Source organism: Equus przewalskii, chromosome X (genome assembly GCF_037783145.1).
Source record: "Equus przewalskii isolate Varuska chromosome X, EquPr2, whole genome shotgun sequence".
NCBI lineage: Eukaryota > Metazoa > Chordata > Mammalia > Perissodactyla > Equidae > Equus > Equus przewalskii.
In genome coordinates this window covers 107,433,828-107,456,121 of record NC_091863.1, presented here as the reverse complement: position 1 = coordinate 107,456,121, position 22,294 = coordinate 107,433,828, and the positions used below count along the sequence as shown (strand labels likewise).

The window sequence follows — 22,294 nt, the reverse complement described above, 5'->3', positions numbered from 1 at the left end:
AACTGTATTCTAAATTCAAAATAACTAATTAAGAAGCAAAGTTTGAAAACACAATCTCTTCCTAGAGCCATCCTGTGTGTCCTGTGGAGGTAATGAGTACTCTATGGAGTAGGATGGCCTTTTATTTCCCCAAGTTACCTTGTTCAAGTTTCAAAGAGATTCCCCCAAGTTCTAGAGTTTGATGACCCAGACTGTGTTCACATTATTCACATTCTTGGTGGTTTTCTTGGACTTTTATCTTGACCTCGCCGAGTCATATCCTTCCATACTAAAGTGGGAGGGCTTGTATTTGTCGCAGCCTCTCATCCCTTCCACGTTTAGACAGACCTTCTCTGAATCTTCTCCAACTTGTTGATATCTTTATGATCAACCAAGAAAACTGCAGGGGTTGGGAGGTTTGGAGAAGTTTGGAGTGTTTTTTTTTCAACTTCTAGGGAAGTCAAATTGGAAGGCTTGGCTATGAGTTCAATTTTTCTTGCCATGTGCCATGTTAGTGAGAGAGAGTTTAGAGGTAGGAGGAAGCCTAAGGGAAACTCTTTCATTAAAGAGAGGGCCATCGCTTCCCCTAGACTAATGGCCATATTCCATTTCCTCCCGGAGCAGGGGGAATTACTCAGCCTCAGCCTTCAGTTGTTCAGTTTCCACTCTTGGGAACTGTATTATTACCTTGTAAAATAGAGCATCTCTCCTATTAGTGTTAATTGAACCCATTTTTTTCCTCTGTGAGAAGCTATTATGTTGACTTTTATTTTCAGAGCCCCGTATTGAGCCTCTTCACTTCGGGGACTGAAGGAGCTCAGCCACCAGGAGTAGGCTACGAGGGGGTTTGAGCAGAGCAGGGAGCAACTCTTGGGGTATCAGGAGTTATCTATGTCCCAAGAACAGTTCTTGAGTTGTTCTGTTCATCACCCCGGCTTTACTGTGACCTAAGCCTTTGTGAAGATGTGCTGAGTATTGTAGACACTCTCTCTCTTTTAAATCATTATTTGAAATGAATCGTTTTTTATGGTAATAAAATGGAAAATGGCATTAAATGCAAGAAAATAATTTCTACCAGTCTTCCTCTTTTGGCCAGATTTGAGAACAACCCCCAAAAGGCATTTCTGGGCTCAGGACTCCCACCAGTGTCCAAATGAGATTCAGGCCTCTGGCTCCTCCAGAGGCCTATGCATCAGGCCAGTCCATTCTTAGCCTGGAGACAGCATTGAATAATTACTCCACTGCCAGCAAATTCCCTGGCTAGAGTCTCCAAAAACTTAGCGGAGACTTAAGATAGACTTGGATGTGAAGAACGCTTTAACTTCCTTTCTACTAGGAACATTTGCTTTAGAAAATAAAGAGTATTTTATTTTGGTTTGTTTATCACTGGACACCGATTGCAGAGATATTTTAACATTTCTCTATAAGCATATCCACTTCTTTTGAGTCTATAGTGTCTTATTTTGTGTGTCTATGTCTACCTGAAACAAGATAATAGGCCAAAAATTTTGCTGGGTATTTATGTGTGTGTGTTTGTAAATATTTGCATATAGCACGCACTCGCTTGCTCCCTCTCTCTCTCCGTCTCTCTCTCCCTCTCTCTCTCTCTCTCTCTCTCTCTCTCACACACACACACACACACACAAACACACACACTCGTCTTATTATATATAGCATAAAACCAAAGCAAATAAATAATAAAATATACTAGGATTCCCTCCCTCCTCTCTGCCCCTCAGAGGAACAATATACAGACAAAGAACAAAGAAACCTTCCTCCTCTAGCACATGTGAGTTTCTCTGACGATATTGTCAGGAGAATTTCATAGAGCTTGTACTGCTCTGAGCACCCTGCGATTCTGATCTGCAACTATTAGCCAGAGCCTGTATGGAAAGGGGCCATCTCTAGGGTAATAGCATTGTAAATTACAATCAATGCACTCAATTACACTCAGAAACCAAAAGATATGTAGTGCTCCAGTGTGCCTTGTAATCAGCACCTTTGAGAATGGAGGTAACAGCATTCTGAACAAAAAATGGAAGCTGACCGTGTTAGAAAATGGATGTTGGAATTAAATCATCCTTCTGATAGGAACAGCACCTTATATGGTAGGCAACTTTTTTTCTAATATCATTTTATTGATTTTTTAAAAAAACTAAATTGTGGCCTTGTAGCCAAGAATGTCTTTAAAAATCATTTATTGCTCTAATCAGCCTGGCAGAGCCTTTTGTCATGCTGATAAGGAAATTAAACTTTTCTCATACTGGGTTTACTTGCCTCTAATGCACAGATGTTTTGTTTTTCTTTCAGGGAACTAATTCAAAAGTTGAAATCTTTCATCAGCTTCTATAGTGCTTTGCCTGGCTACATCTGCAGCCATAGCCCTGTGGCCGAAAACGACACTCTTTGCTGGAATGGACAAGAGCTCGTGGAGAGGTAATCTTTTTTGTCTGTTAAATATAGCAATATTTGAGGAATAACCATCATATGTTCATCTCAAGGTTAGGTCTGTCTTCTCTCTGCCTCCATGAATTTCACAAGACAAATTCTAGAAAAAACATACATCTATGATCAAACATGAGCATCTGTGACATGCCAGATGCCATCTATAACTTATAGCCCTCATAGAATTTACAAACTTTGAAGCACAGAGAACTATATATTCAGGAACATTTTACAAAGTGCAAACCTTAAAACAACTGTTTTTTTTCTTTTCTTTGCCATCTTCCATCTCCTCATTATGTGGGCCCTTATTGATTGATTGATTTGAAGAAATCATATTCATACTAATAGCTATCATTTATTGAGAGTTAGCTACATATTAAGCACCATGCTAAGTGCTTGTCTGTATTACTTCTTTTATCTTTCCACCAATCCTATTAAATAAATACTGTTATTTTTCCCCATTTTATAGATGAAGATGGAGAAAAGAAGAAAGGGGAGGGAAAGAGGAGTACCCTTTCACTGAGCAAGTTTACTGAAATGTTTGATCATTTGAGTGTTAGTATAATCTATGCTAATATTCGTTGTCTATGAAGAATTTCCTCATTGCTGGAAAGCAAGTAATATATGTTCATTTATTCAGCAAATATTTACTGAGCACCTTTTTGGTGCTAGTCACATTGAAGTGAACAAAACAGGCAAAATTTCCTCTCCTCATGGAGCTTTTATTCTAGTGGGCTAATGGCATTGATAACCTCCATTGCCTTGCATGTGTGAGGAATAGCTTGCAATTAAGGAATTAAGGCAGGAGGGTAGAATGCTTAGGAAACCACATGGAGTTGACGAACACGCTTTCACAGATGTTTGTACAAGTGGTAGTGCGTTATAGAGAGAATACAGAAAAGACCTGAACCTCGGGTTCTGAATCTTTCACTAATGAGTAGCGTAACCTATGGCAAGTGACTTAATCTCTCTGGGCCTTGGTTTCCCCATCTAAAAAATGAGTTGGTTGGATTAGAGCTCCTTTAGCTCTGACAATCTGTGTGTTTTTTTCCTTGTTGATTTATTCATTCATTCATACCTTCAAATTTATGTTTCAAGATACTGTGTGTTAGCCACCAAGCTAGGTGCTAGGGACGTGAGGGTGAACAAGACAGGCAAGTTACCTGCTTTGAGGAGCTTACATTCTAGTGGGACCCAATATCAGGACATGGGATAATTAATCATGATGCTAAATGGAATTAATTAGCAATGTAATGTAATGGACACAAGAAGGCTTTGGAGCCAGATAAACTTGGGTTCGCATCTCAGTCCTGCTACTTACTGTGTGTGGCTTTGTGTGAGTCACTTAACTTAGAAAGTCTCAGGGTCCTCCTCTGCAAGGGAAGGCCATCTCACAGGGTTGTTGGAACTATTAGGTGAGGCTGGAAGTGTAAAGCTACTGGCAGACTGGCACATACTGGAAGCTCGATTCATGTTACTTCTCTTTCTCCCTTCCCTCTCCACCCCTCCTCTTCCCAATGCGAGGCAAAAAGCATGCCTGAAAACAGCTTGTTTCTCCACTAAGCTATTTTACTGACCTCGGACAATGAGAATGAGGTGCTAATGAGACTGAGGTGGCAGGCCACCCTGGACGAGGCACCGAACTTGCATGGAGATCGACTTCCCTCTAGCAAATATGAGTCAGGCTGGAGGGATTAATGGCCCCATGCAGCACTCTGCAGAAATAATGTGTATTTATCATCCTCAAAGCTCATCAGCTACTAAGTAGAATCATGAAAATGTACCTAATTGTTATGACATATTGTTTTAAACTGTCAGAGAAAAGCAGTTGGTATTTGGCTTTATAAAAAGCAGATGCTTTAAAACAGGTGAAAACAATATAACATTTGAAAAAGAAAATGCCCACAGGTCAAATATGTGGTTCTTGCATAAACTCGATGAGAAACCATCCCAGTGGTTTCTCACTCACTGGTATGTTGACATGGTAAAAGATGACTAACTCCTGAATACGAATTTGTTTTAAGCAGCGTATCTTCTAACCATGGTCTCTTATGAAAAAGAGAATTTTAGTTTATGATATATTTATTTACTAATGTAATCGTTTATTTATTTACTCATTTAATCAATATTTGAGCACCTACTATGTGTCAAGCGCTAACATTGGTTTCTTCATTGTGATTGTTTGGGGCAAATGTGGTAACCCTGTGGATATATCTTCTATTGCTCTTCAAGAAAAAAAAAATCAGATGGTCCAGTTTTAGCTAATTCAAAAGAATTTCTTTTCAGGCCTACGTTTCTTGAATGAGTGGTATTTTTAAAATTGAATTTTCCTCACATAAACTCCTTCCTGTCCGGTGTACTTTCGTGAAGGATGTTGCCCTGAGGCCAAGAAAGTCCTATTCTACCCAATGGTGGAATCCAAAGCCTGCTAAACTTGAATGAGTCCAAAAGTTAGCCAAGTGCACCTTTGCACCATTAAAAGAACTCTGTTAACTGACAAAATTTTTAATTTGGTAGCTTTAAATATCTTAGTGTATTGAACAAAATAATGGCATAAAATAAATATTACAGTTTGGAGAAAAGCTGTTATTCCTAACTCACATTTATACTTCTGAAAAGTCTGTTTTTTTCAAAACAACTTTTATCGTTGATATATACTATCCAGAAAAGAAAGAAAGGAAGGAAGGAAGAAAGAGAAAGAAGGACGGAGGAAGGAAGGAAGTCAAACATATTTTAGACAGCATAAGGGGAAAGTAATCCAGGAAGTGACTCTTCCGTGGTTAGTAACCTTGGGTTATAATTAACCTATACTTAAGTTACCAACTTAGTGCAGTGATGGGACTAGGGAATAGTATCAAACTACATTTTTAAAAAATTACTCAGGAATATACATTTAATAATGTGAAGTTCTGTAGCCTGAGGACATGTGTGCCCTCTGTTTGTACCATTTATAAAGATTAGCTTTTCGCTGCGTGTCTCATCTATAGTTAAAACCTCTTCCCAGAGCTTTTCATTGAATTTCTCATTTAATTTAGTCTTAAGTAACAGTTGCCACTTTGTACTGACAAATGGGTGTAACTTTGTTATCTTTATATGTTAGGTTTGTGTTCCTTTGAGAATGTTTTACTTTTAGTCAAGAAAATTTATAAAAATCAAGGATCCTGAAAAGGGATGAGACTTGTCGGTGAAGATACCTGGTTATAAGGAAAATATCGTTGCTGAAGAAAATACTGATCGATAGCCATGTCAGCTGCGTTATCAGAGCTATTGATACCCTCGAACTGTGGACGTACAGATCTCTCAACTTTTAAAGAGTTAAACAAGTCATTGTCTCTCTAAGTAAGGTCATATTTCACATCCTTTCAGTTTTTCTCTCTTATAAAGCCAATCAATTGAAGTATGAATGAAGAGAATATTTTCACAGATCTAGTCTCAGGGAATATCACGTAAGTCTGTCATTTGTCCTTCTCACCCCCCCACCACAACCACCCCATCTTGGCTTGACATAAACATTAGCTTTCAGGATTTAGCCGAGAAATCTTCAAATTAGCAAGCTTGGTTCCTGTGAGGCATACTCTTTCATGTGAGCCACCATGTATCCTACAGGCAAAGATTTCCTACAACTGCCAAAGGCAGAAAATCCTCCATCTTTTGCTTTTGTGTAACTACCGAGAATTTCAATTAGAGAATCCCTGAGACCAAGAGAAAAGTAAAGAACCCATGGAAGTAAGCCAACACTGAGCTTAACAACAGCTAAATGTAGGCTTTGCCTGCACTGGCACTGAAAAATACCTGTATGAAGAGTGAACAGCTTAGTAAATGCATTCTCAAACACCTCTTTAGAACTGTTAGGCCAAATATCTGGATAACCGACTAAAATTTGTATGCTTCTTCTGGATAGTTTGATACTATGTAAGCCCCATTTTATTGTTTAATCAAGTTTATCTTTAAATTAGTGTAACGAAGAAATTATTTAAACATATACATGTTCAAAAATCCCTAGTTGGAGAGAAAAAAAGGCTGTTTTGTCTTTATATTTAACAGCCAATAATTCAGGTTCATTCAACAAAGATTGAGCACTTACTATACACTAGTCCCTGTGGAGCATACAGCGATAAGTAGAGTCCAGTGCCTGCCCCTGCTGAAGAGTTTACAATTCATGAGAAGGATGAGGAAAAAACATCACCCAGCCTCCTTCGTGAGCAGTCCAGGGAGAGTTCCCCTCAGAGGTGTCACAACAAGGGCTCTACCCATTTGTATTGAGCGCATGTGCAAGTGTTTATGTGTATGTGTATTTTATTGAGGTGAAACTCACATAACATTAAATTAACTATTTTAAGGTGTACAATTCAGTGGAATTTAGTACATTCACAATGTTGTACAATCATCACCTCTATCTAGATTCAAAACATTGTCATTACTCCGAAGTAAAACCTTGTACCCATTAGCAGTCACTCTGTATTTCCCCCTTCCTCTAGTGCCTGGCAACCAACAATCTGCTCTCTGTCTCTATGGATTTACCTATTCTGGATGTTTCATATGAATGGAATCATTCCCTTAGCATAATGTTTTCAAGGTTCATCCAAGTTGTAGCATGTGTCAGTACTTCATTACTTTTTATGGCCGAATAATATTTCATTGTATGCATATAGCACATTTTGTTTATCCAGTCATCAGTTTTCCACCCATATTTATGTGAACCCTGAGCAACTACTGCTCTATCAGGCTTCTCCCACCACCTCTGGGTCCAGTTTGGCTCACCCTTAACCTTGAGGACAGAATAGCCAAACCTTGAGGCCTCTCATCCCCGTCATACTTGACCACCACATAAATGCTAGCCTCTCCTTCACCTGGCCCTGTCTCAATATGCCTTTGCGATACTTCTCCCCCAAGCCTTTTCTCTCAACCCTATGTATGTAGTCAACTAGCCTTTCCTACAATCAGCGCATCTCCTACAGGGGTTTATTCTTGCCTATTGACTTTGAGGCTTATCAATTGTGCATATACAGCTACTTGTACTTTACTTTGTGGCATGATGCCTTAGTTCCCTGTGTGATTCACTCCTAGCTGGTCTTGCTGCTCCTCTGGCATGTTGCTGGACCAAATGGGCCTGGATCCAGGTGTCAGCTCCAGAATATTGCTGTTGTCTTCTGACTGACAGTTCTACATAGCTACTTCTGTCAATTATAAATCAGTATCCATTTTGTATTTTCTCGGGATGACTCTAGGTCTGTCAGTGGAATACCTGGGTACCTGGCGTTAGAGAATAAACTCCCTGAGATCCACAGGGGCAAATTGCAGTGAAGGTGCCTCCTCTCCCTCCGAGGCAATCTTATCTGCCATTTCACCTGAGAAATTATAGACACATACAATCACTGTGAATTCTCCCTCATTTCCATGATCAGATAAGTCTTCCAATGTTTATGATGCCTCTCCAGGATTTCTCTGCTTAATTGGAAAGGCAGAAGCAGGAATATACAAAGCAATTATTTTAGTTCTCAAGGAGTTTTGTTCTTGTCTCAAAACCTTCTGGATGTTGCAGAAGAGTAGGGTAAGGAGACAATTTTTCTCTCTCTTCTGCTGGATTGGAGGGCTAGACTGTGGCATATCAGTAAGTGAGAATGAACAAGAGAGCACTTAACACCCGATTGCTGATGTGCAAAATAACTTAAAAAAATGAGGTGAACAAAAGTGTTTGTTTTTCCCCTATAAGCTAGGAAAGGTGAGGGAGAATAGTTGAGTCTGTTTTTAAAATGAAAATATTTTAAGAGCACTATGTTTTGAGGACTTGGGGGGTTAGGGACCAATTTCTAACAGCAACAAGTCTTTCACTAGCTTACATAGCAAAATGGAAAGACCTTCAGAATCTTCAATCTGGTGGTAAAGGAATCAAGTGAAGAAAAGACCTATATGCTGAGTGTATACATATTCAGACACATATATGCACATGCACAGCTCACTCCAGTCTCATCAGAACAGACATGTGCTATGCAGCAGTTGCTATATATAGCTCCCATGCTCTTATGCTAAAATAAGTTGTTCACTATTTGGTATTTGGGTTTTGTTTGTTTGCCTGTTTATTCAGATTTATGTGGTGGCTTTTCTCCAAAGGGCTCACGACAGTGTACATACAACTTTAAATATGGGATAGCCAATGAAATCACAAATGGGGATGCAAATATATAAGATAAAATAGAGAGCCAAGAGGAAGAGGACATAGGACAGAAAGTAAACAATGGATAATGGAAATAATATTCAATGGTGTTGAGTCAGGTCCTAAAGTCATTTGATTCCGAGTTTGTTTGGGCACAATCCAGACTGAAATCATGCTGAAGCCAAGGCTCAGTAGCTCTTCTTAGTAGCCCCTCTCATGATGGTTTGAGGGTTACAAACTAAGGTACAGTCTCCAACATCCCAGGTCTTTCTTCTTGTGACGAGTTCTTCCTTTGCCCCCTATCCTGCGGGAAGCTCTGTTTATGAACAGCCAGTAGGAGGGAGAGAGTATTTGTTTTATCACTATCTCCACAGTTCATGGTCCCCCTCAGACAGTTTTGAATTTCATTTCTGCTTTAGTTTTCCTGGAAGCAGAAACATGATACTTGATTTTTCTTGACTTGGGGAACTGCTCTGTTAGCCTGAGTGTGTGCCCTAGAATGAAGGTACTGAAGTATAATGCTGCTTGCTAGTAATGGCAGTTTACATATTCTACTTTACTTTAAGTAGGTCAAGATTGTTTGTGGAAAAGCTTTGAAGGAAAAATGAATAATGTAGAAAATGACCTTATTTGGTGTAGCATGAAATATTTATTGCAGCTAAAGATTGTTTACCATCCTGGTAAGGTAAGATAGGTAAGTTTGGGGTGTACTCCCATATAATAATCCCTCCAAGGACTTAAATTGGCATATTTTTTATCATACGTATATCTCAGAAGTAGTCTTTAGTGACAGCTATTTTTCAGGACCTACTCTATGGCAATACTGTGACATTTATCCCTTAAAGTTATGGTGTCGCATACAATAGCTCTACCTTCAGAATCGAGTGAGAAAAACCCAGCTTCTCCTGCTGGCTGACAGCTTAATACGGTGTGCCACATTCAGGATGGGCTGTACTTGTCTGCTGTCATGTCTTAAGTAGCAAGAGAAGACACTTTCATGGCTCAACGTTGATATCTATAACCACCTGTTGAAGGTTGGATGGGTTATTCCTGTAAGCACATTGTGTCCTATTAGCACTATACCAGCTCCTCCTGAGCTCAGCTGGATCATTTCACTATGTGGAGAGCATTTGGGGGCCTCCAAGGCAGGTCCCAGCATATCCATACCCTCAACAAATAAATATCACCTCCTAATTTCCTCTTTGAAATGTGATTCTGATGGTGAGGTAAGGCCCAAGTCCTCTTACTGTCACTGCGCTATAGAGCTCTCCTGTTAGCCCAGAAGGCTTAGGAGATGGGCCCGTGAAAGACTATATAACTGCTTTTAAGGAATTATTAATTTAACGTACTATAGCTGCTATGCCCTTTAAATATTTCCCTCCTTCAAAGCAGGCACTTTGGGAGATCATAGACTGATTTCACTGACGCTGCCAGTCCCCAAGACATTTTGCTACATGTTCTTTGGGAAAAGCCTTGAGGGCCTATGGCCAGTCCCTGCAGTCTGCAAGTTGTTGGTTCTCAGCCAGTTGGTCATCTGCAGTGCAGGCTGAGGGTTATAGTGAGAAGACCCTGAGTTAGGAAACATGAGCCAGGCAATTGGTGCATATTGGGAAGAGTGCAGTCTTTGGAATGATACAGAGGGGGATTTTAATCCTGGTTCAGACGTTAACTGTGTGCTTTGGGCAGGTCATGTAACATCAAATTCTGTTACCCTATTTGTAAGGTGGGGCTAATGATACCTATTCTACAGTGTTGTTGTGAAGATGTGTTCTGGCACATAGGCACTGAGTCACTGATAGCTGTTGTTGATGTTATCACATCATTAGAGTGTGATGGAGCAGGCCATGCAGAGGTTCAGAGCAAGGGGGAAGAGGTGTAGGCTATTCTCCTATAAAGGTGAACTGGATTGTTTTGAAATATCTATGTCTTTTGGAACCAAACTATTGCATGGGGTAGCTATTCAAGCAGGGTCATACCATTTAGGGTCCATTTGGGCTGAGAGGATGAAATAACTGGGCTGTTTATTTCTTGTAACACTTAAATGGACTTTAAATGGGGTTTCCAAAGAGGAGTTCCAGAAATGTTTTCAATAATGTCAGAATCATTGATGGACACAACACGGTTTGGGCTGTATACATTTTAGTAGATATTTATGAATTTGAAATCTGTCAATCTTTCTATTCACCCCTGAGAGACCATGTAAGGTAGGTGGAGAATTCATTGCAACCAAGGCTGCTAGCTCCTGATAAGACGGATGGTCAGTCAACAGAATGCCTCTGGCCTCCATAAACAGTAACCCACCCGAAACATTTTCATCCAATTACTCCGACCCAGAAGGGTTATTTCTGGTAGCTGGTCAGTGAGCATTAAAGAAAACGGACTCTTGAGACTTAGAGTTTGAAGGACACGGAGAGGTCTGTTAGGGGAGCCTCTTTCTTGGGAGCCTCCTGCCGGTAGCCCTACTCTTAGACCCTGCTGGCTCCCTTGTTGTTGTCACTGTTGTGGTTGTGGTGGTTTTTCTCCCTTGCAGGCCACAGGAAATGGTTAGCAGGTGCCACTTCTTTACTACCGGCTGGCCCTAGTTCTTCCCCCAGGGTATGAGCTTTTGGTGACTCCTTTAAAAGAAACTCAGCTCTCCAGTTCTTTGCCCTTGCCTCCTATACTGAAGCAAGTGCAAAATATTGTTTGATTTTCTCCGATGATTCTTTACTGATAGACGTAAAGCCAAACAGTTGGGGGTTAACAAAAGGCACGCAGAGGCAGCTTCCAACATTACATAGCAATCATAAAAAGCAGCAGACCAGAGTGTTCCAGCACATAACTTGGGGTCAGCAAGCCTGGGTTTGGATTTCTGCTCCAGTACATATTAGTCTGTCTCTTTTCTGAGCCCTGGTTTCCCCATTTGTGCAATGGAGTTAATAATTTCTACCTTAACAGATTTTTGAGAGAATTCAGAGAGATTGTGAAATGCAGAATGTAGTGCCTGGAGCACAGTAGGCCCTCCAGAAATGGTAGCTATTATTGCTGTTATTCAATAAAATGAGCCTGTAAAAACAGCCTTGCAGTTCTTTACTGGAAGACAGACGGCGGTAGGCCTGATTTTAGCTGCCTTCGATGATCCATTTCTTAATTCTTCAGGGAGACAGCTTTACCCATTCGTTCTCATTTTTATCTTATTTCCTCTCCCTTCTGCAAAAACATCAAAATCCCCAACCTTTGTCCTGGTTGGTGCAAATGGTGAACATTTATGCCCACTGTGGATCAAATGAGTTATTTGCATCTAAAGGTATGTACTGGACTGGCCTTGCTACCTTCAATATCTTGTTTTATAGCAAAGACACTTTCAAAAATTCCTCCTAGGACTTGTTAATAGTGATTGACCCAGGTGATCTTCCTAAATTACTTACATTAGAAACTGGGATGGGTCTAGTTGCGGGTCAAATCTAGTTGCTCAACGCTCTAAAGTCCTTTCTGTCACCCTTGGGTTAGCCTTTGTGGAAAAAGAGAGGGATCATTAAAAGCAGTCATGATTTCCCAATTTCTCAAGCCATGAATTTTATTCTTTTACGTGAGTATGGCTTTGATCCTTGGGTTTGTCACCCTTGTAATGAAGTTTCATTTCCCCATGAAGGAAAATTTCTTTTAAATTGTAGCTCCAGTGTCACAAGAGCTTCCTCCTTTTTGTCCCCTCATATTTTGGTGATCTATATGTCAGATGGATCTTAAACTACCCTGTTAGAGCCACTTGTTTGCCCACTTTGTCCCCCTTCTTGCTCCTGGGCACAGCGTCAGGCCCAGAGCTGGGATAAGTCTCTGTTTAACAGGAGCCAGAGTAAGCTGTCCTCACCCAAGGTCGGGGTACACCAGCTTTGGGTTGGAGGGACGTGTGGAGGGCTGTGCTACACAAGAACTCAGGCTGAAAAGCTAATCTCCAAATACTATTAGAGAGGACTAAGGACTATCCTAGAAGGGGCCAGAAAAAGAACCGTAGGGCTGGCTTACCCCAACTTATCCTTAACTCAATGGCATCTCCTCTGAGGAGCCTGAATCCTCCTGTGCCATGCCCCGGTCTGGGTTAAGGACCCCTCAGCATGAAGTGTCCCTCTAGCATAGCTCCGGTTGCCCTATATTGGGAGTTTTTACATGTCAGTCTCTCATCTTCCACTAGCTCCCTCAAGACAAATGCCATATCTTCTATCTATATATCTTCATTGCTTAGTTGCACCTGCCATAGAGTAGACTCTCCATGTGTGTTTATTGAATTCAGTGGATGAACTGATGAACCTGCTTGTTGATAACAAACCTGAGTACCAGATCTAGCTTCCCCATGGCATATCTGTGTGCCTTTGGGCAGATTACTTAAACTCGTTGTGTTTTGTTTTCTCCTTTTGTGAAATGGTAAAATTAATGTCTCCCCAGCCTACCTTACAGGGTTGTTGTGAGCCTCCAAAAAGAAAATACATATTAAATATCTTTGAAAATTATAAAGCACTCTCCATTTATTAGGTGTTAATGTAGAAAAGTAGATCAGATGTGGAGGGAAGTTCTAGCCTAAATAAATGGAACTATATAGTGGCTAATTAACACAGCATTACTGGGCTCTCTTTACACACACCCTTTAACAGCTTCCTGAGTATCTCTCTCTATGAATCTTTCAAGAAATATTACTTTTTAATGTTTTTTCCTTAAGCAAATCCACCTAGGGCCTCCTGCCCTGCTGGTCTAGTGGTTAAGGTTTGGCGCTCTCACTGCCATGGCCCAGGTTGTTTTCCAGTCAAGGAACCACACCACTGTCTGTCGGTTGTCATACTATGCGGCTGTATGTTGCTGTGATGCTGAAAGCTCTGCCACTGGTATTTCAAATACCAGCAGGGTCACCCATGGTGGACAGGTTTCAGCGGAGCTTCCAGACTAAGACAGACTAGGAAGAAGGACCTGGCCACCCACTTCTGAAAAAATTGGCCATAAAACCCTGTGAGGAGCAGCAGAGCATTGTCTGATATAGCGCCAAAGGTGAGAGGATGGTGCAGAAAGACCGGGCAGGGTTCCACTCTGCTGTCCACAGGGTCGCTAGGAGTCAGAATCCACTCGACAGCACTAACAACAACAAATCCACTTATCCCCACGAATTCTATTTTTAAACAAGTCAGTCCATGATGCTGAATAAACCATTTGGCCCTGGATAAGGAAATACTTTGAGGGGTTGGTAGCAACAGTTTAAATTAATGAAAAGTCTGAATGACAGAGCATTTTAAATAAATGCAATTTTATTACTATCAAACACATATCACAGCTATACTGGGAATAGAACTTGGAGAAAGACAGCTTGCGTCAGAGAATCGAAGCAGACAAATAAGAATCATTGATAATGAGGCTATTGCTGTGTGAATGTCCTGCTAAAGACCATCATCCTCAAATTGGCTAGCATTTCCCTGGTGAAGCCCATTTATTTAAGAAATTCTTTTTTCCCGTCATAGACATGAAGAAAGTTCCATTAAAAATCCCTCTACATGGCTTCTGGATAATGCAGCTTTTCAGCCCCAGTGTATGGCATCTAGAAGCAGTGCTCTGTGCTATGGTTATAGCAAATAATAAGCCCAAACAACAAACACCCTCTGGCCCCTACTTGTTCCAGTTTGCCCAAGTTTGGGCAGAGAGAGTCCCAAGTCCTGGGAAACCCCTCAGTTCCAGGCAAACTGGAAGGGTAGGTCACCTACTGGCGCCTGTGTCACTAGCAGCTACTAAATATGGGGAAAAGGTGCAGTTGTATGGTGTTCACATTGGAGGCGGGAAGGAGAGCTGTTAGTTTTTCTGCCTTCACTTTTTAACTTCTTTTACTATCTGTCCCCCAAACATTCTGATCACTTCTTTCTTTCCTTTGCTTCCCAAATCTTGTCTCAGGATGCAGTGAAACCTCAGAAAGTAGGACTGGAACGGTAGAGGTGGTTAATGATAATAACAGCTAACGTTTCTCTGGTGCTTACCATGGGCCAGGCTGTGTGCTAGGCACTTTGTATGCATTACGTAAGTTAATCCTCACAAAAGCCTTTGAGCTGGACGTTATTATTACCCCTATTTTACTGAGGAGGTTCAGTAACTTACCAAAAGTTACAGCACTGGTAAGGGAGATGGGATCCACACTCAGGCAGTCTATGCCCTCTTACCCACTACTCTGCCCGGCCTGCCAAATACCTGGCTTCATGGGTTCAAAGCTGTCCTACCTTCTTCTTGTTCTTGATGGAAATCCTGACCTAAGCTTGCTTTCCTCTCTAGTCCCGCAGACCTGGAATGGGTGTTCTTTCTGCCTTTTCCCTGGCATGTGCTGCTAAATCCTGTCCTTTCCTTGGTCTCTCCCTGGTCCAGGTCCACTGAAATAGCTGTATCTTTCCTGCCTCTTACCAGGCTTCTCTGTTCTGAGATCCTCTGAGGGCTGTACCGTGGCATCCCCTGGGAGAAAGCTGATGACCTTCACCTGCCTCTGAAGCTAGCCCTCCATTAAGTGTCCTTTGCACACACGGCTCCTATAATAAAGCCATTGCCTGTGTATCTGCTGTGGAGCTTTGGAGCCTGTGCAAAAAAGAAATCCCTTTAGCCCTAGGCTGGGAGTCCAGCCTGGGCCCTAGCTCTACCATGAACTGGTTGTGTGACCTTGGGCAAGTCACTGCCCTTCAGCTTTTTCTTTCTTTTCTTTATAGAATGAAGGAATTGGGCAAAATGACCTCTAAAACTCTTTCCAGCTCAACAGGCTATGAGAACGTATGACAAAGATTTTTGAGAGGGGGGAGTCTGAAAGGAGGAGGAATGCCATAAAGCCACCTTGATGACTTTGAATGTCCAGTTCTTTCCCTGGTGGCTTCCCAAAGAGATCAAAGTGAAAGTGATTCGAAAGGAGCCCCAGGTATACTCATTCTCTTTAGGACAGCAGTGAGCTCGTCATTTGAGTCCCCCGGGTATCTTTGGGGCTACAGGCGAGCAGGTAGGTTGGCTGTTGGAGATGTTGTCAGAGTTGTTCTCAGTTTCTAATATTGGAGAGTTTGGGGTGAAATTCACATAATTAAACCTTAAAGAAAATGTCTCCCCCATAGCACCGCATAACCCCAATGGGGCTTCTGAGCAAAAGAAACGGAATTCAATGTCTGTTGCTCCAAATAATATTTGACACAACCACCCAGAATGAAAATTAGAAGCCCTCTAACCACAGAGATATATCAGTGACGGGAGGGATACATCTAGAGAAGTGCCAAAGGCTGAAGGGCACGTAAGAGCTGAGGAATACAAAGTGGCTGAGAAACCCAGAATTAGGGAGGCAATTTTCACTCTTTCTGAGACCCTCTGGGCTAGACAGCTAGGGTGAGTTTTGACCTAGTTGTCCTTGTGTGCATTGCTGTGAGCTTTTATTAAGTATTTATGTAGCCGTTTATATTTTACCAAGTGCTTTACAATCACTTTTATTTGGCTTAGTAAAGTTTTCCTGGAATCCCATCTACTTTATGATCAAGAGAGTCATTTCTTGTTTGCTTAGCACCTCCATGCGCACAGCCTCACACAATAGGCTGCTTGTTCCGGCAGGAGAGCAGGTGCAAAGAGGCAGGAGCTGAAGGCACCTGCAGCTACTGGGGCAGTTGGAGGCGGGGTGGTTTACACTTCAGTTCACCTTTCCTTCCCTCCGTTGTTCTTTAGTTTTATTTTATTGCTGGCAACTAGAGAGTGGCGGTGCCAGGTTTGGGTCTGCTGAGGTCGGAGCTATTCTGATAGTCTGACACTGGCAGTAGTAGGCTCTTTCCCCTATGCTAGTGGCTCTGTTCCAGCTCCTCTGCCCATGCCCACCTTTACCGCTGTCTTCCATCAGGCAGATTTGCTGAGTGCGTTTCCTTCTGCTACCTCAGGGCTCTGCCTGCAGCCTGGATTCTGGGGCTCTGGGAGTGATTTTAAGAGAAGACAGCAGAAGTAGCAGTTCTGCTTGCTGCAGACAAGACCTTTCAGTGTTCTTGGGCAAGTCTGACACTGAGTCATCTCATTCTTGCTAGTGCCCTCTCCCTCGCATCAGCCACAACAGCACTCCATGCCAGTGCTCTGACTGTCGTGACGTAGGATGATGTGTCTGTGGGTGGGCCATGACGAAGCAGAGCTGTACCCTCTCAATCACGGGTTTGCAGGAGAATCCAACACAGTCACTACTTGAAGATTTCACTTTCTGAGGACCAGATTTGCCAAAGCCAAAACCAGGATCTTGTCCATGAAGTCCAAACTGGAAACAGTGGGCCAGAACATTGGAAAATTCAGGACCTCCAACTCCCAGGGTTCTGTGGCTAAGAACAGGGTTATGTAGATGCATAATAGGTAAGTGTTGAGTAGACAGCATTTGCATTCTGTTACTGACAGAAGACAGCAAATCCTTTCTCTGAGCCAAAGGAACTGAGAACCTAGAAACTTCACCATCAGATTTGAAACTCTCTCAAAGTTATTGCCTTGACCATAGTAAATATAATAAGGATGTCAGAAGATTTGTTTTCACAATAGTAAAATCTCATTAAATCAGACCCAGAAGTGGGCAAGGTTTTCACTATTAGAAAAGGGTTAGTGGGGCTGGCCCCGTGGCCGAGTGGGTAGGTTCACATGCTCCACTGCAGGCGGCCCAGTGTTTCTTTGGTTCGAATCCTGGGCGTGGACATGGCACTGCTCATCAAGCCATGCTGAGGCGGCATCCCACACGCCACAACTAGGAGGACCCAGAACGAAGAATATACAACTATGTACCGAGGGGCTTTGGGGAGAAAAAGGAAAAAATAAAATCTTTAAAAAAAAAAGAAAAGAAAAGGGTTAGTCATGCCAACTGATTTTACTAGCAGGTGTGTATCTTGGATGGGCTCAATGTGGGAGCCCAGTGATTGGTCCAAGGGGATGGGACAGAGGCTGGAAGGAGTGGTGCTTGGGCTGTGGGAACTCACCTGCCTGGCTGGCCGAAGTGGAAGTGACCCACCACCTGAATAATGACATTCATTGGGGCATAGAGAAGGAACTGTCATTCTCTAGGTAGGCATTGGTTTTCAAAGTGGTCCAATCTAGTGGGTGGGACGCAGTGGCAGGTTTTCCTGGCAGGGCCCAGACAAAAGTCCAGTATAAAGCAGGTACTCAGTCAATGACTGCACATTCAAGGGAAGGCCCCAAGGGGAAGAGGCTGACAAGAGTAGCGCAGAGGAGATCAGAGTCTCCACCATATAAGCTGAGCTTTGGGTTTGGTCTTCAGTCTCAGTTCAGTTCAACAGGCATGTTTGACTACCTACCATGTGCCAGGCGCTGAGTAAAGCAGAGGACCAAGAAACAAATACAAACACGGAAACCAGGACCAAGTTCAGGTTGTACAGCCCAGGGAAATACAGCTGGCAAGAGGAAGTCGTGCCTGAACATCTGGAGTTCACTCCAAAAACATGAAATACTGGCTTCGAGCAGCAAGACCTGGGGCCTAACAGCCAGTCAGCTAAGTTATCACCTTCCTGCCTTTGTCACCATTGGTTCAGGATCTGGTTAGGCCTAATCCTGCACATTGAAGGTTTGAGACCCACAAGTGACTGTGGCTAAGACAAGAGGAGCTGACAGCAAAACAGTGGCAGGCATGTTGAACTTTCTTTTAAAGTATTTCAGAAGTACCCATTCGTGTGAAAAGTTTGTCCTTCACTCATGATCTTTCGCGGTTCATTAAATAAGGTCCAGTGGGACAACCGAAGCAATATTTAGGAGGCTTTCCTTTGTGTGGCTACATACACTTGAAATGCAACAGCAGAAAAAAATCCACAAGTCAAACTTTCCCTGACTCAGACTTGCCTCTCTCAGTGAAGTGTGATTGTAGTGGACTTTGAGGGTCCTATTCTTCGTGTTGAAGATCCTGCTTTGAAGAATGGCAGTTTGTCGTGGACCCCGTGGGGACCCAAGACAAACAAAGCAGTGTTCTGAAGAGAGAGATTTGGAAAAGCGTGTGGGTGTTTTCAAGAGCCTTCTAATTCGTTACTTGTGACAGTTAAGCAAAGTGGAAGCAGAATATTTTCCGTCGCAGAGAGGAGGAATATGAAATGTGGGGGTAGGAGAGAGTGGAACAGGCTTCTGACACCGAAAGTTGGTCACTTGGGGAGCTTGGCTGTCTGCCCTGGGCCACAGGTGAATGATTTGTTCTTCAATGGACTCTAATTAATTTTGAACCATTTGAAGTCTTGTCTGCTAAGTTTCCCCTCAGATGCCCTGTCTCCTGGAAGCTCTGAGAAAACTTCTCTACTGAAGAGTTCCTTTCAGCCAGGCCTACATGCTCAGTGCTAGCTACTCACACGTCATTGCTCAATCATAATACCAAAGAAAGCTCCGGTGCTTTTGGCCTTGTTCATTTTCCCGAATCCTAAACCATTCCCACCCATTTCAACCCGTCCTTTAGTTAGAACATACTTAGACAACTGAGACTCCTCTGTTTCTTAAATTCTCTCAGTGTGGGGGTGAGGGGATTTGAAGCTTGCCCTAACTATTCATTGTAAGGTTTATTCATCCTCTCTCAAGAAATCCATTTCAAATAACATGTACTGAACACCTCCTGCATGTCAGGCGCTGTGTTTGGTGCTTTCACATAGATGTACTGGGCATTGTTCTAAGCGCATTGCCTATGTTATGTCAATTTACTAGCATTCATTATATCAACTAACCTCAAAACAATGCAGGTGGCATTATCCCCATTTTACAGACCAGGAAACTCAAGCTCAGCAGGGTTTAATAACCTGTCAAAAGGCAAATGGTAAGTGGTGGAACCAGGGTTTTTTTTTTCCAGTTTTATTGAGAAATAATTGACATACATCACTATGTATAATAAGTTTAAAGTGTACAGCATGATGGTTTCCTTTACATATATTGTGAAGTGATTACCACAATAGGGTTAGTTAACATCCATCATCTCGTATAGACACAATAAAAAGAAAAGAACATTTCTCCTTGTGATGAGAACTCTTTGGATCTAGTCTCTTAACAGCTTTCCTATAGATCATACAGCAGTCATAACTATAGTCGTCATGTGGGACGTTACATCCCCAGTGCTTATTTATCTTATCACTGGAAGTTTGTACCTTTTGACCACCTTCCTCCAATTCCCCCTCGCCCACCCCAAACCAGCTTTTGAACTTATGTCTTGACTCTAAGGCCAGTGCTCTTTCTACCATGCGGCTCAGCCTTTCTAAACGTTTTTGTACTCGCAGTCTGAGTAAGTTGCGTATGCCAAACTGAATTTCACCTCTTAAAAATAATTATTGATCGTTATTTTGAATATCAGCTACTTTCACGCAATGCTTTCATGTGTTGTTGAGGAATGTGATCAGTTCTTTGGCCCCTTCTTCTTGGCTCTTCTCTTTGGGGTGAATTACAGCTCCACTCACGTCCCACCAGCAGCGAGGCCAATACTCATTTGAACGCCTGCTGCTTGGTGTCTCTGGGCCCCAGCTTACCCATCTGTAAGAGGAGGGCATTGGATTAAATGTTTTGAGGATCCTTTCCAACTCTGATATTTTTGTGAGTTAAAATCTAACTTAAAAAAGACTAACTTAAAAACAGGTAAAGATCATTTCCTTTTGGTTTAATTCCAGTGGGACAAAAAAAAAAATCTGGTTTTCTGGACCAGTTCTCTGGGCTAGAAGGACTTGGTAAATGAGTTCAGAGTGACTGGAAAATAAATGCCCATCTCACACCATGCTCTTGTTACATCTCTACCCCCAATTATTGAGCTTTTGAATTGCATCTTTTTTTCTGTTTTTCTAAGAGTTAAAGTGGGTCAGAGTCCTCTCCTCATTGGTATGTTCCCCTCAAGGACACTCCTCAGAGAACCCTTCACGAGGCCCGCGGCCCTGGCTTAGTGTCCCGGCTGCCCATGGTAGGGGCTCAAAGCCCAGAAGGCAGTTCTGGCCAGCATTCCCACACATCAGGCTCTGCCTATTCTGCAGTTCCCACAAAAATCACTGTTGCTTCCTTGTTTACTTTTCCCTCTCCTTACCTCCAGGCTCCTCGGCAGTTTGCTTCTTTGAACAAACATTCAGGTGATCCCATTTCCCGTGTTGTCTCTCCCCCTTCCCTCCCTTTCTGGGCGGGGGGCTGCTCCCCACAGCCACAGCCTCTTCTCCCTATGGCGGGTGGTATCAACTTCTCATGCTATCCTCGCCATCTGGAAAATATTCTTCGCTTCTCTAGGTTTAAATGACTTCTTGATTATATTCCAAGACCAATCTTTTAGTCCCTCCTCACAGTGAGGTTTGAAACTAGGCTAAAAGCAGAATCTAATACAGTTATTCCATTATATAGCTATTGTCCACTAAGAAGACATAAATGGGTTTACACCTCCCTGGTTTCTTCTCTAGCTTTTGCTTCCTTTCTGTTGAAATCTATATGCAATTTCTAAAAGGCTATTGTTTGAGAACAGAGGTGCTTGGAGTGTGGTGGACATATCCGTTTTTAACACCCTCTTGGCTGAAATTTGCTCTGAAGTGGTACTGCTATGCCGACAACTATGAAAAACACTTTTCTTTGAATATGGGCATAAATAAATAAGAAACAACTTGTTGCTATCTTTATTAAGCATGTTTACAGAACTCAGCTATTTTCACCTTTGCTTTATTTTTCTGTTCATTTATGTAAGTTAAGACTGCATTGTGGACAGAAAAAAGAACATTTTCTTGGGCCTCTTTATAAGCTGGTTTTTCTACTCTGTGTTCTCGTTTGTTCTTAAAGCTATTTATACTCTTTAAATTATCCCAGTTTTCCACAGTGATTATTGTGGCCGGAGTCCTTTCCAAGGAAACGGTCTGATACATCACTCATTTGGGGTTGGGGGCTATCTGCAATACTGCAGTCTTTCCATAAGATGGCGCTCTGAGAATGTGAGATCTATAACTCATTTGCAGCCATCTATAACCGGGCAGCAAATTAAACTTTTGTGAAATCAAATATTTGGGGGGAGGGGGAAGTTAGTCCTTCTAAGACTTGCTCTCAAACTCTTGCCACCATTCTAATGCCAGGGGAAAGAAGGAAAGTGAGTTTTCTAACAGCTTCCCTCTCTTAAATCAGTAGTAATAGTGTTCAAAATCAGCAATGTGGTTTTAAGGAACTTTTTAAAAAAAGAAATTTCTTCGAAATGTGGGAGTTGTGATACTAACAACTTGTGCTGTTAGAAAAGTCCCTCTCTGGGTGTCAGTTTCTTCCTCTACACAATGAGTGGATTGGATGAGATGATCGCTTAAGAGTGCTTCCATTTTGAATGTTCGATATTTGGATTCGTTGATTTCCTTCCCCTGCACCCTGGCTGCCCTAGCCAGCCCAGAGATGGGAAGAAAAGATCGCCCATTTTACGCTTGTTTGACTCTATTGCTCTTCTACAAGTGCTCTCTTTGCTTCAACTGTCCCAAGACAAACATGCCCAGATGTCCTGTTTAATTAGGTTCCTTTTCTCTTTATGGCTTTTGCACAGGTTTTTTCTCCCCTCCTTCTCCTCCCTGATCCCTGACCAATTACCTGAACAGAAGTATGTCCCCCTTTTCACTTCATAAATAGGGTTTTCTCAGTGTTATTTCTTCATATTATGGCACTCGTTTTTGTGCTAAACAGATACCAAGCTGGACACCATGTGTAATGCATAAATGTGACGCTTCTAACATCACATGTAACATGTCCAGTTAAGAAAACTTTAGATTTGGGAGGTGGGAA

At 42.2% G+C, this 22,294-nt stretch overlaps 1 protein-coding gene across 2 annotated transcripts in view; it reads left to right on the top strand.

Moving 5' to 3' along the window:
• Positions 1 to 22,294, top strand: part of GPC3 (glypican 3) — a 402,731-nt gene that overhangs the window by 276,776 nt on the left and 103,661 nt on the right. For both annotated transcript variants that reach the window (XM_070606588.1, XM_070606589.1), the window contains one exon: positions 2,290 to 2,415. In XM_070606588.1, the coding sequence (XP_070462689.1) occupies positions 2,290 to 2,415 (126 nt within the window). The remainder of the gene's footprint in view (positions 1 to 2,289; positions 2,416 to 22,294) is intronic.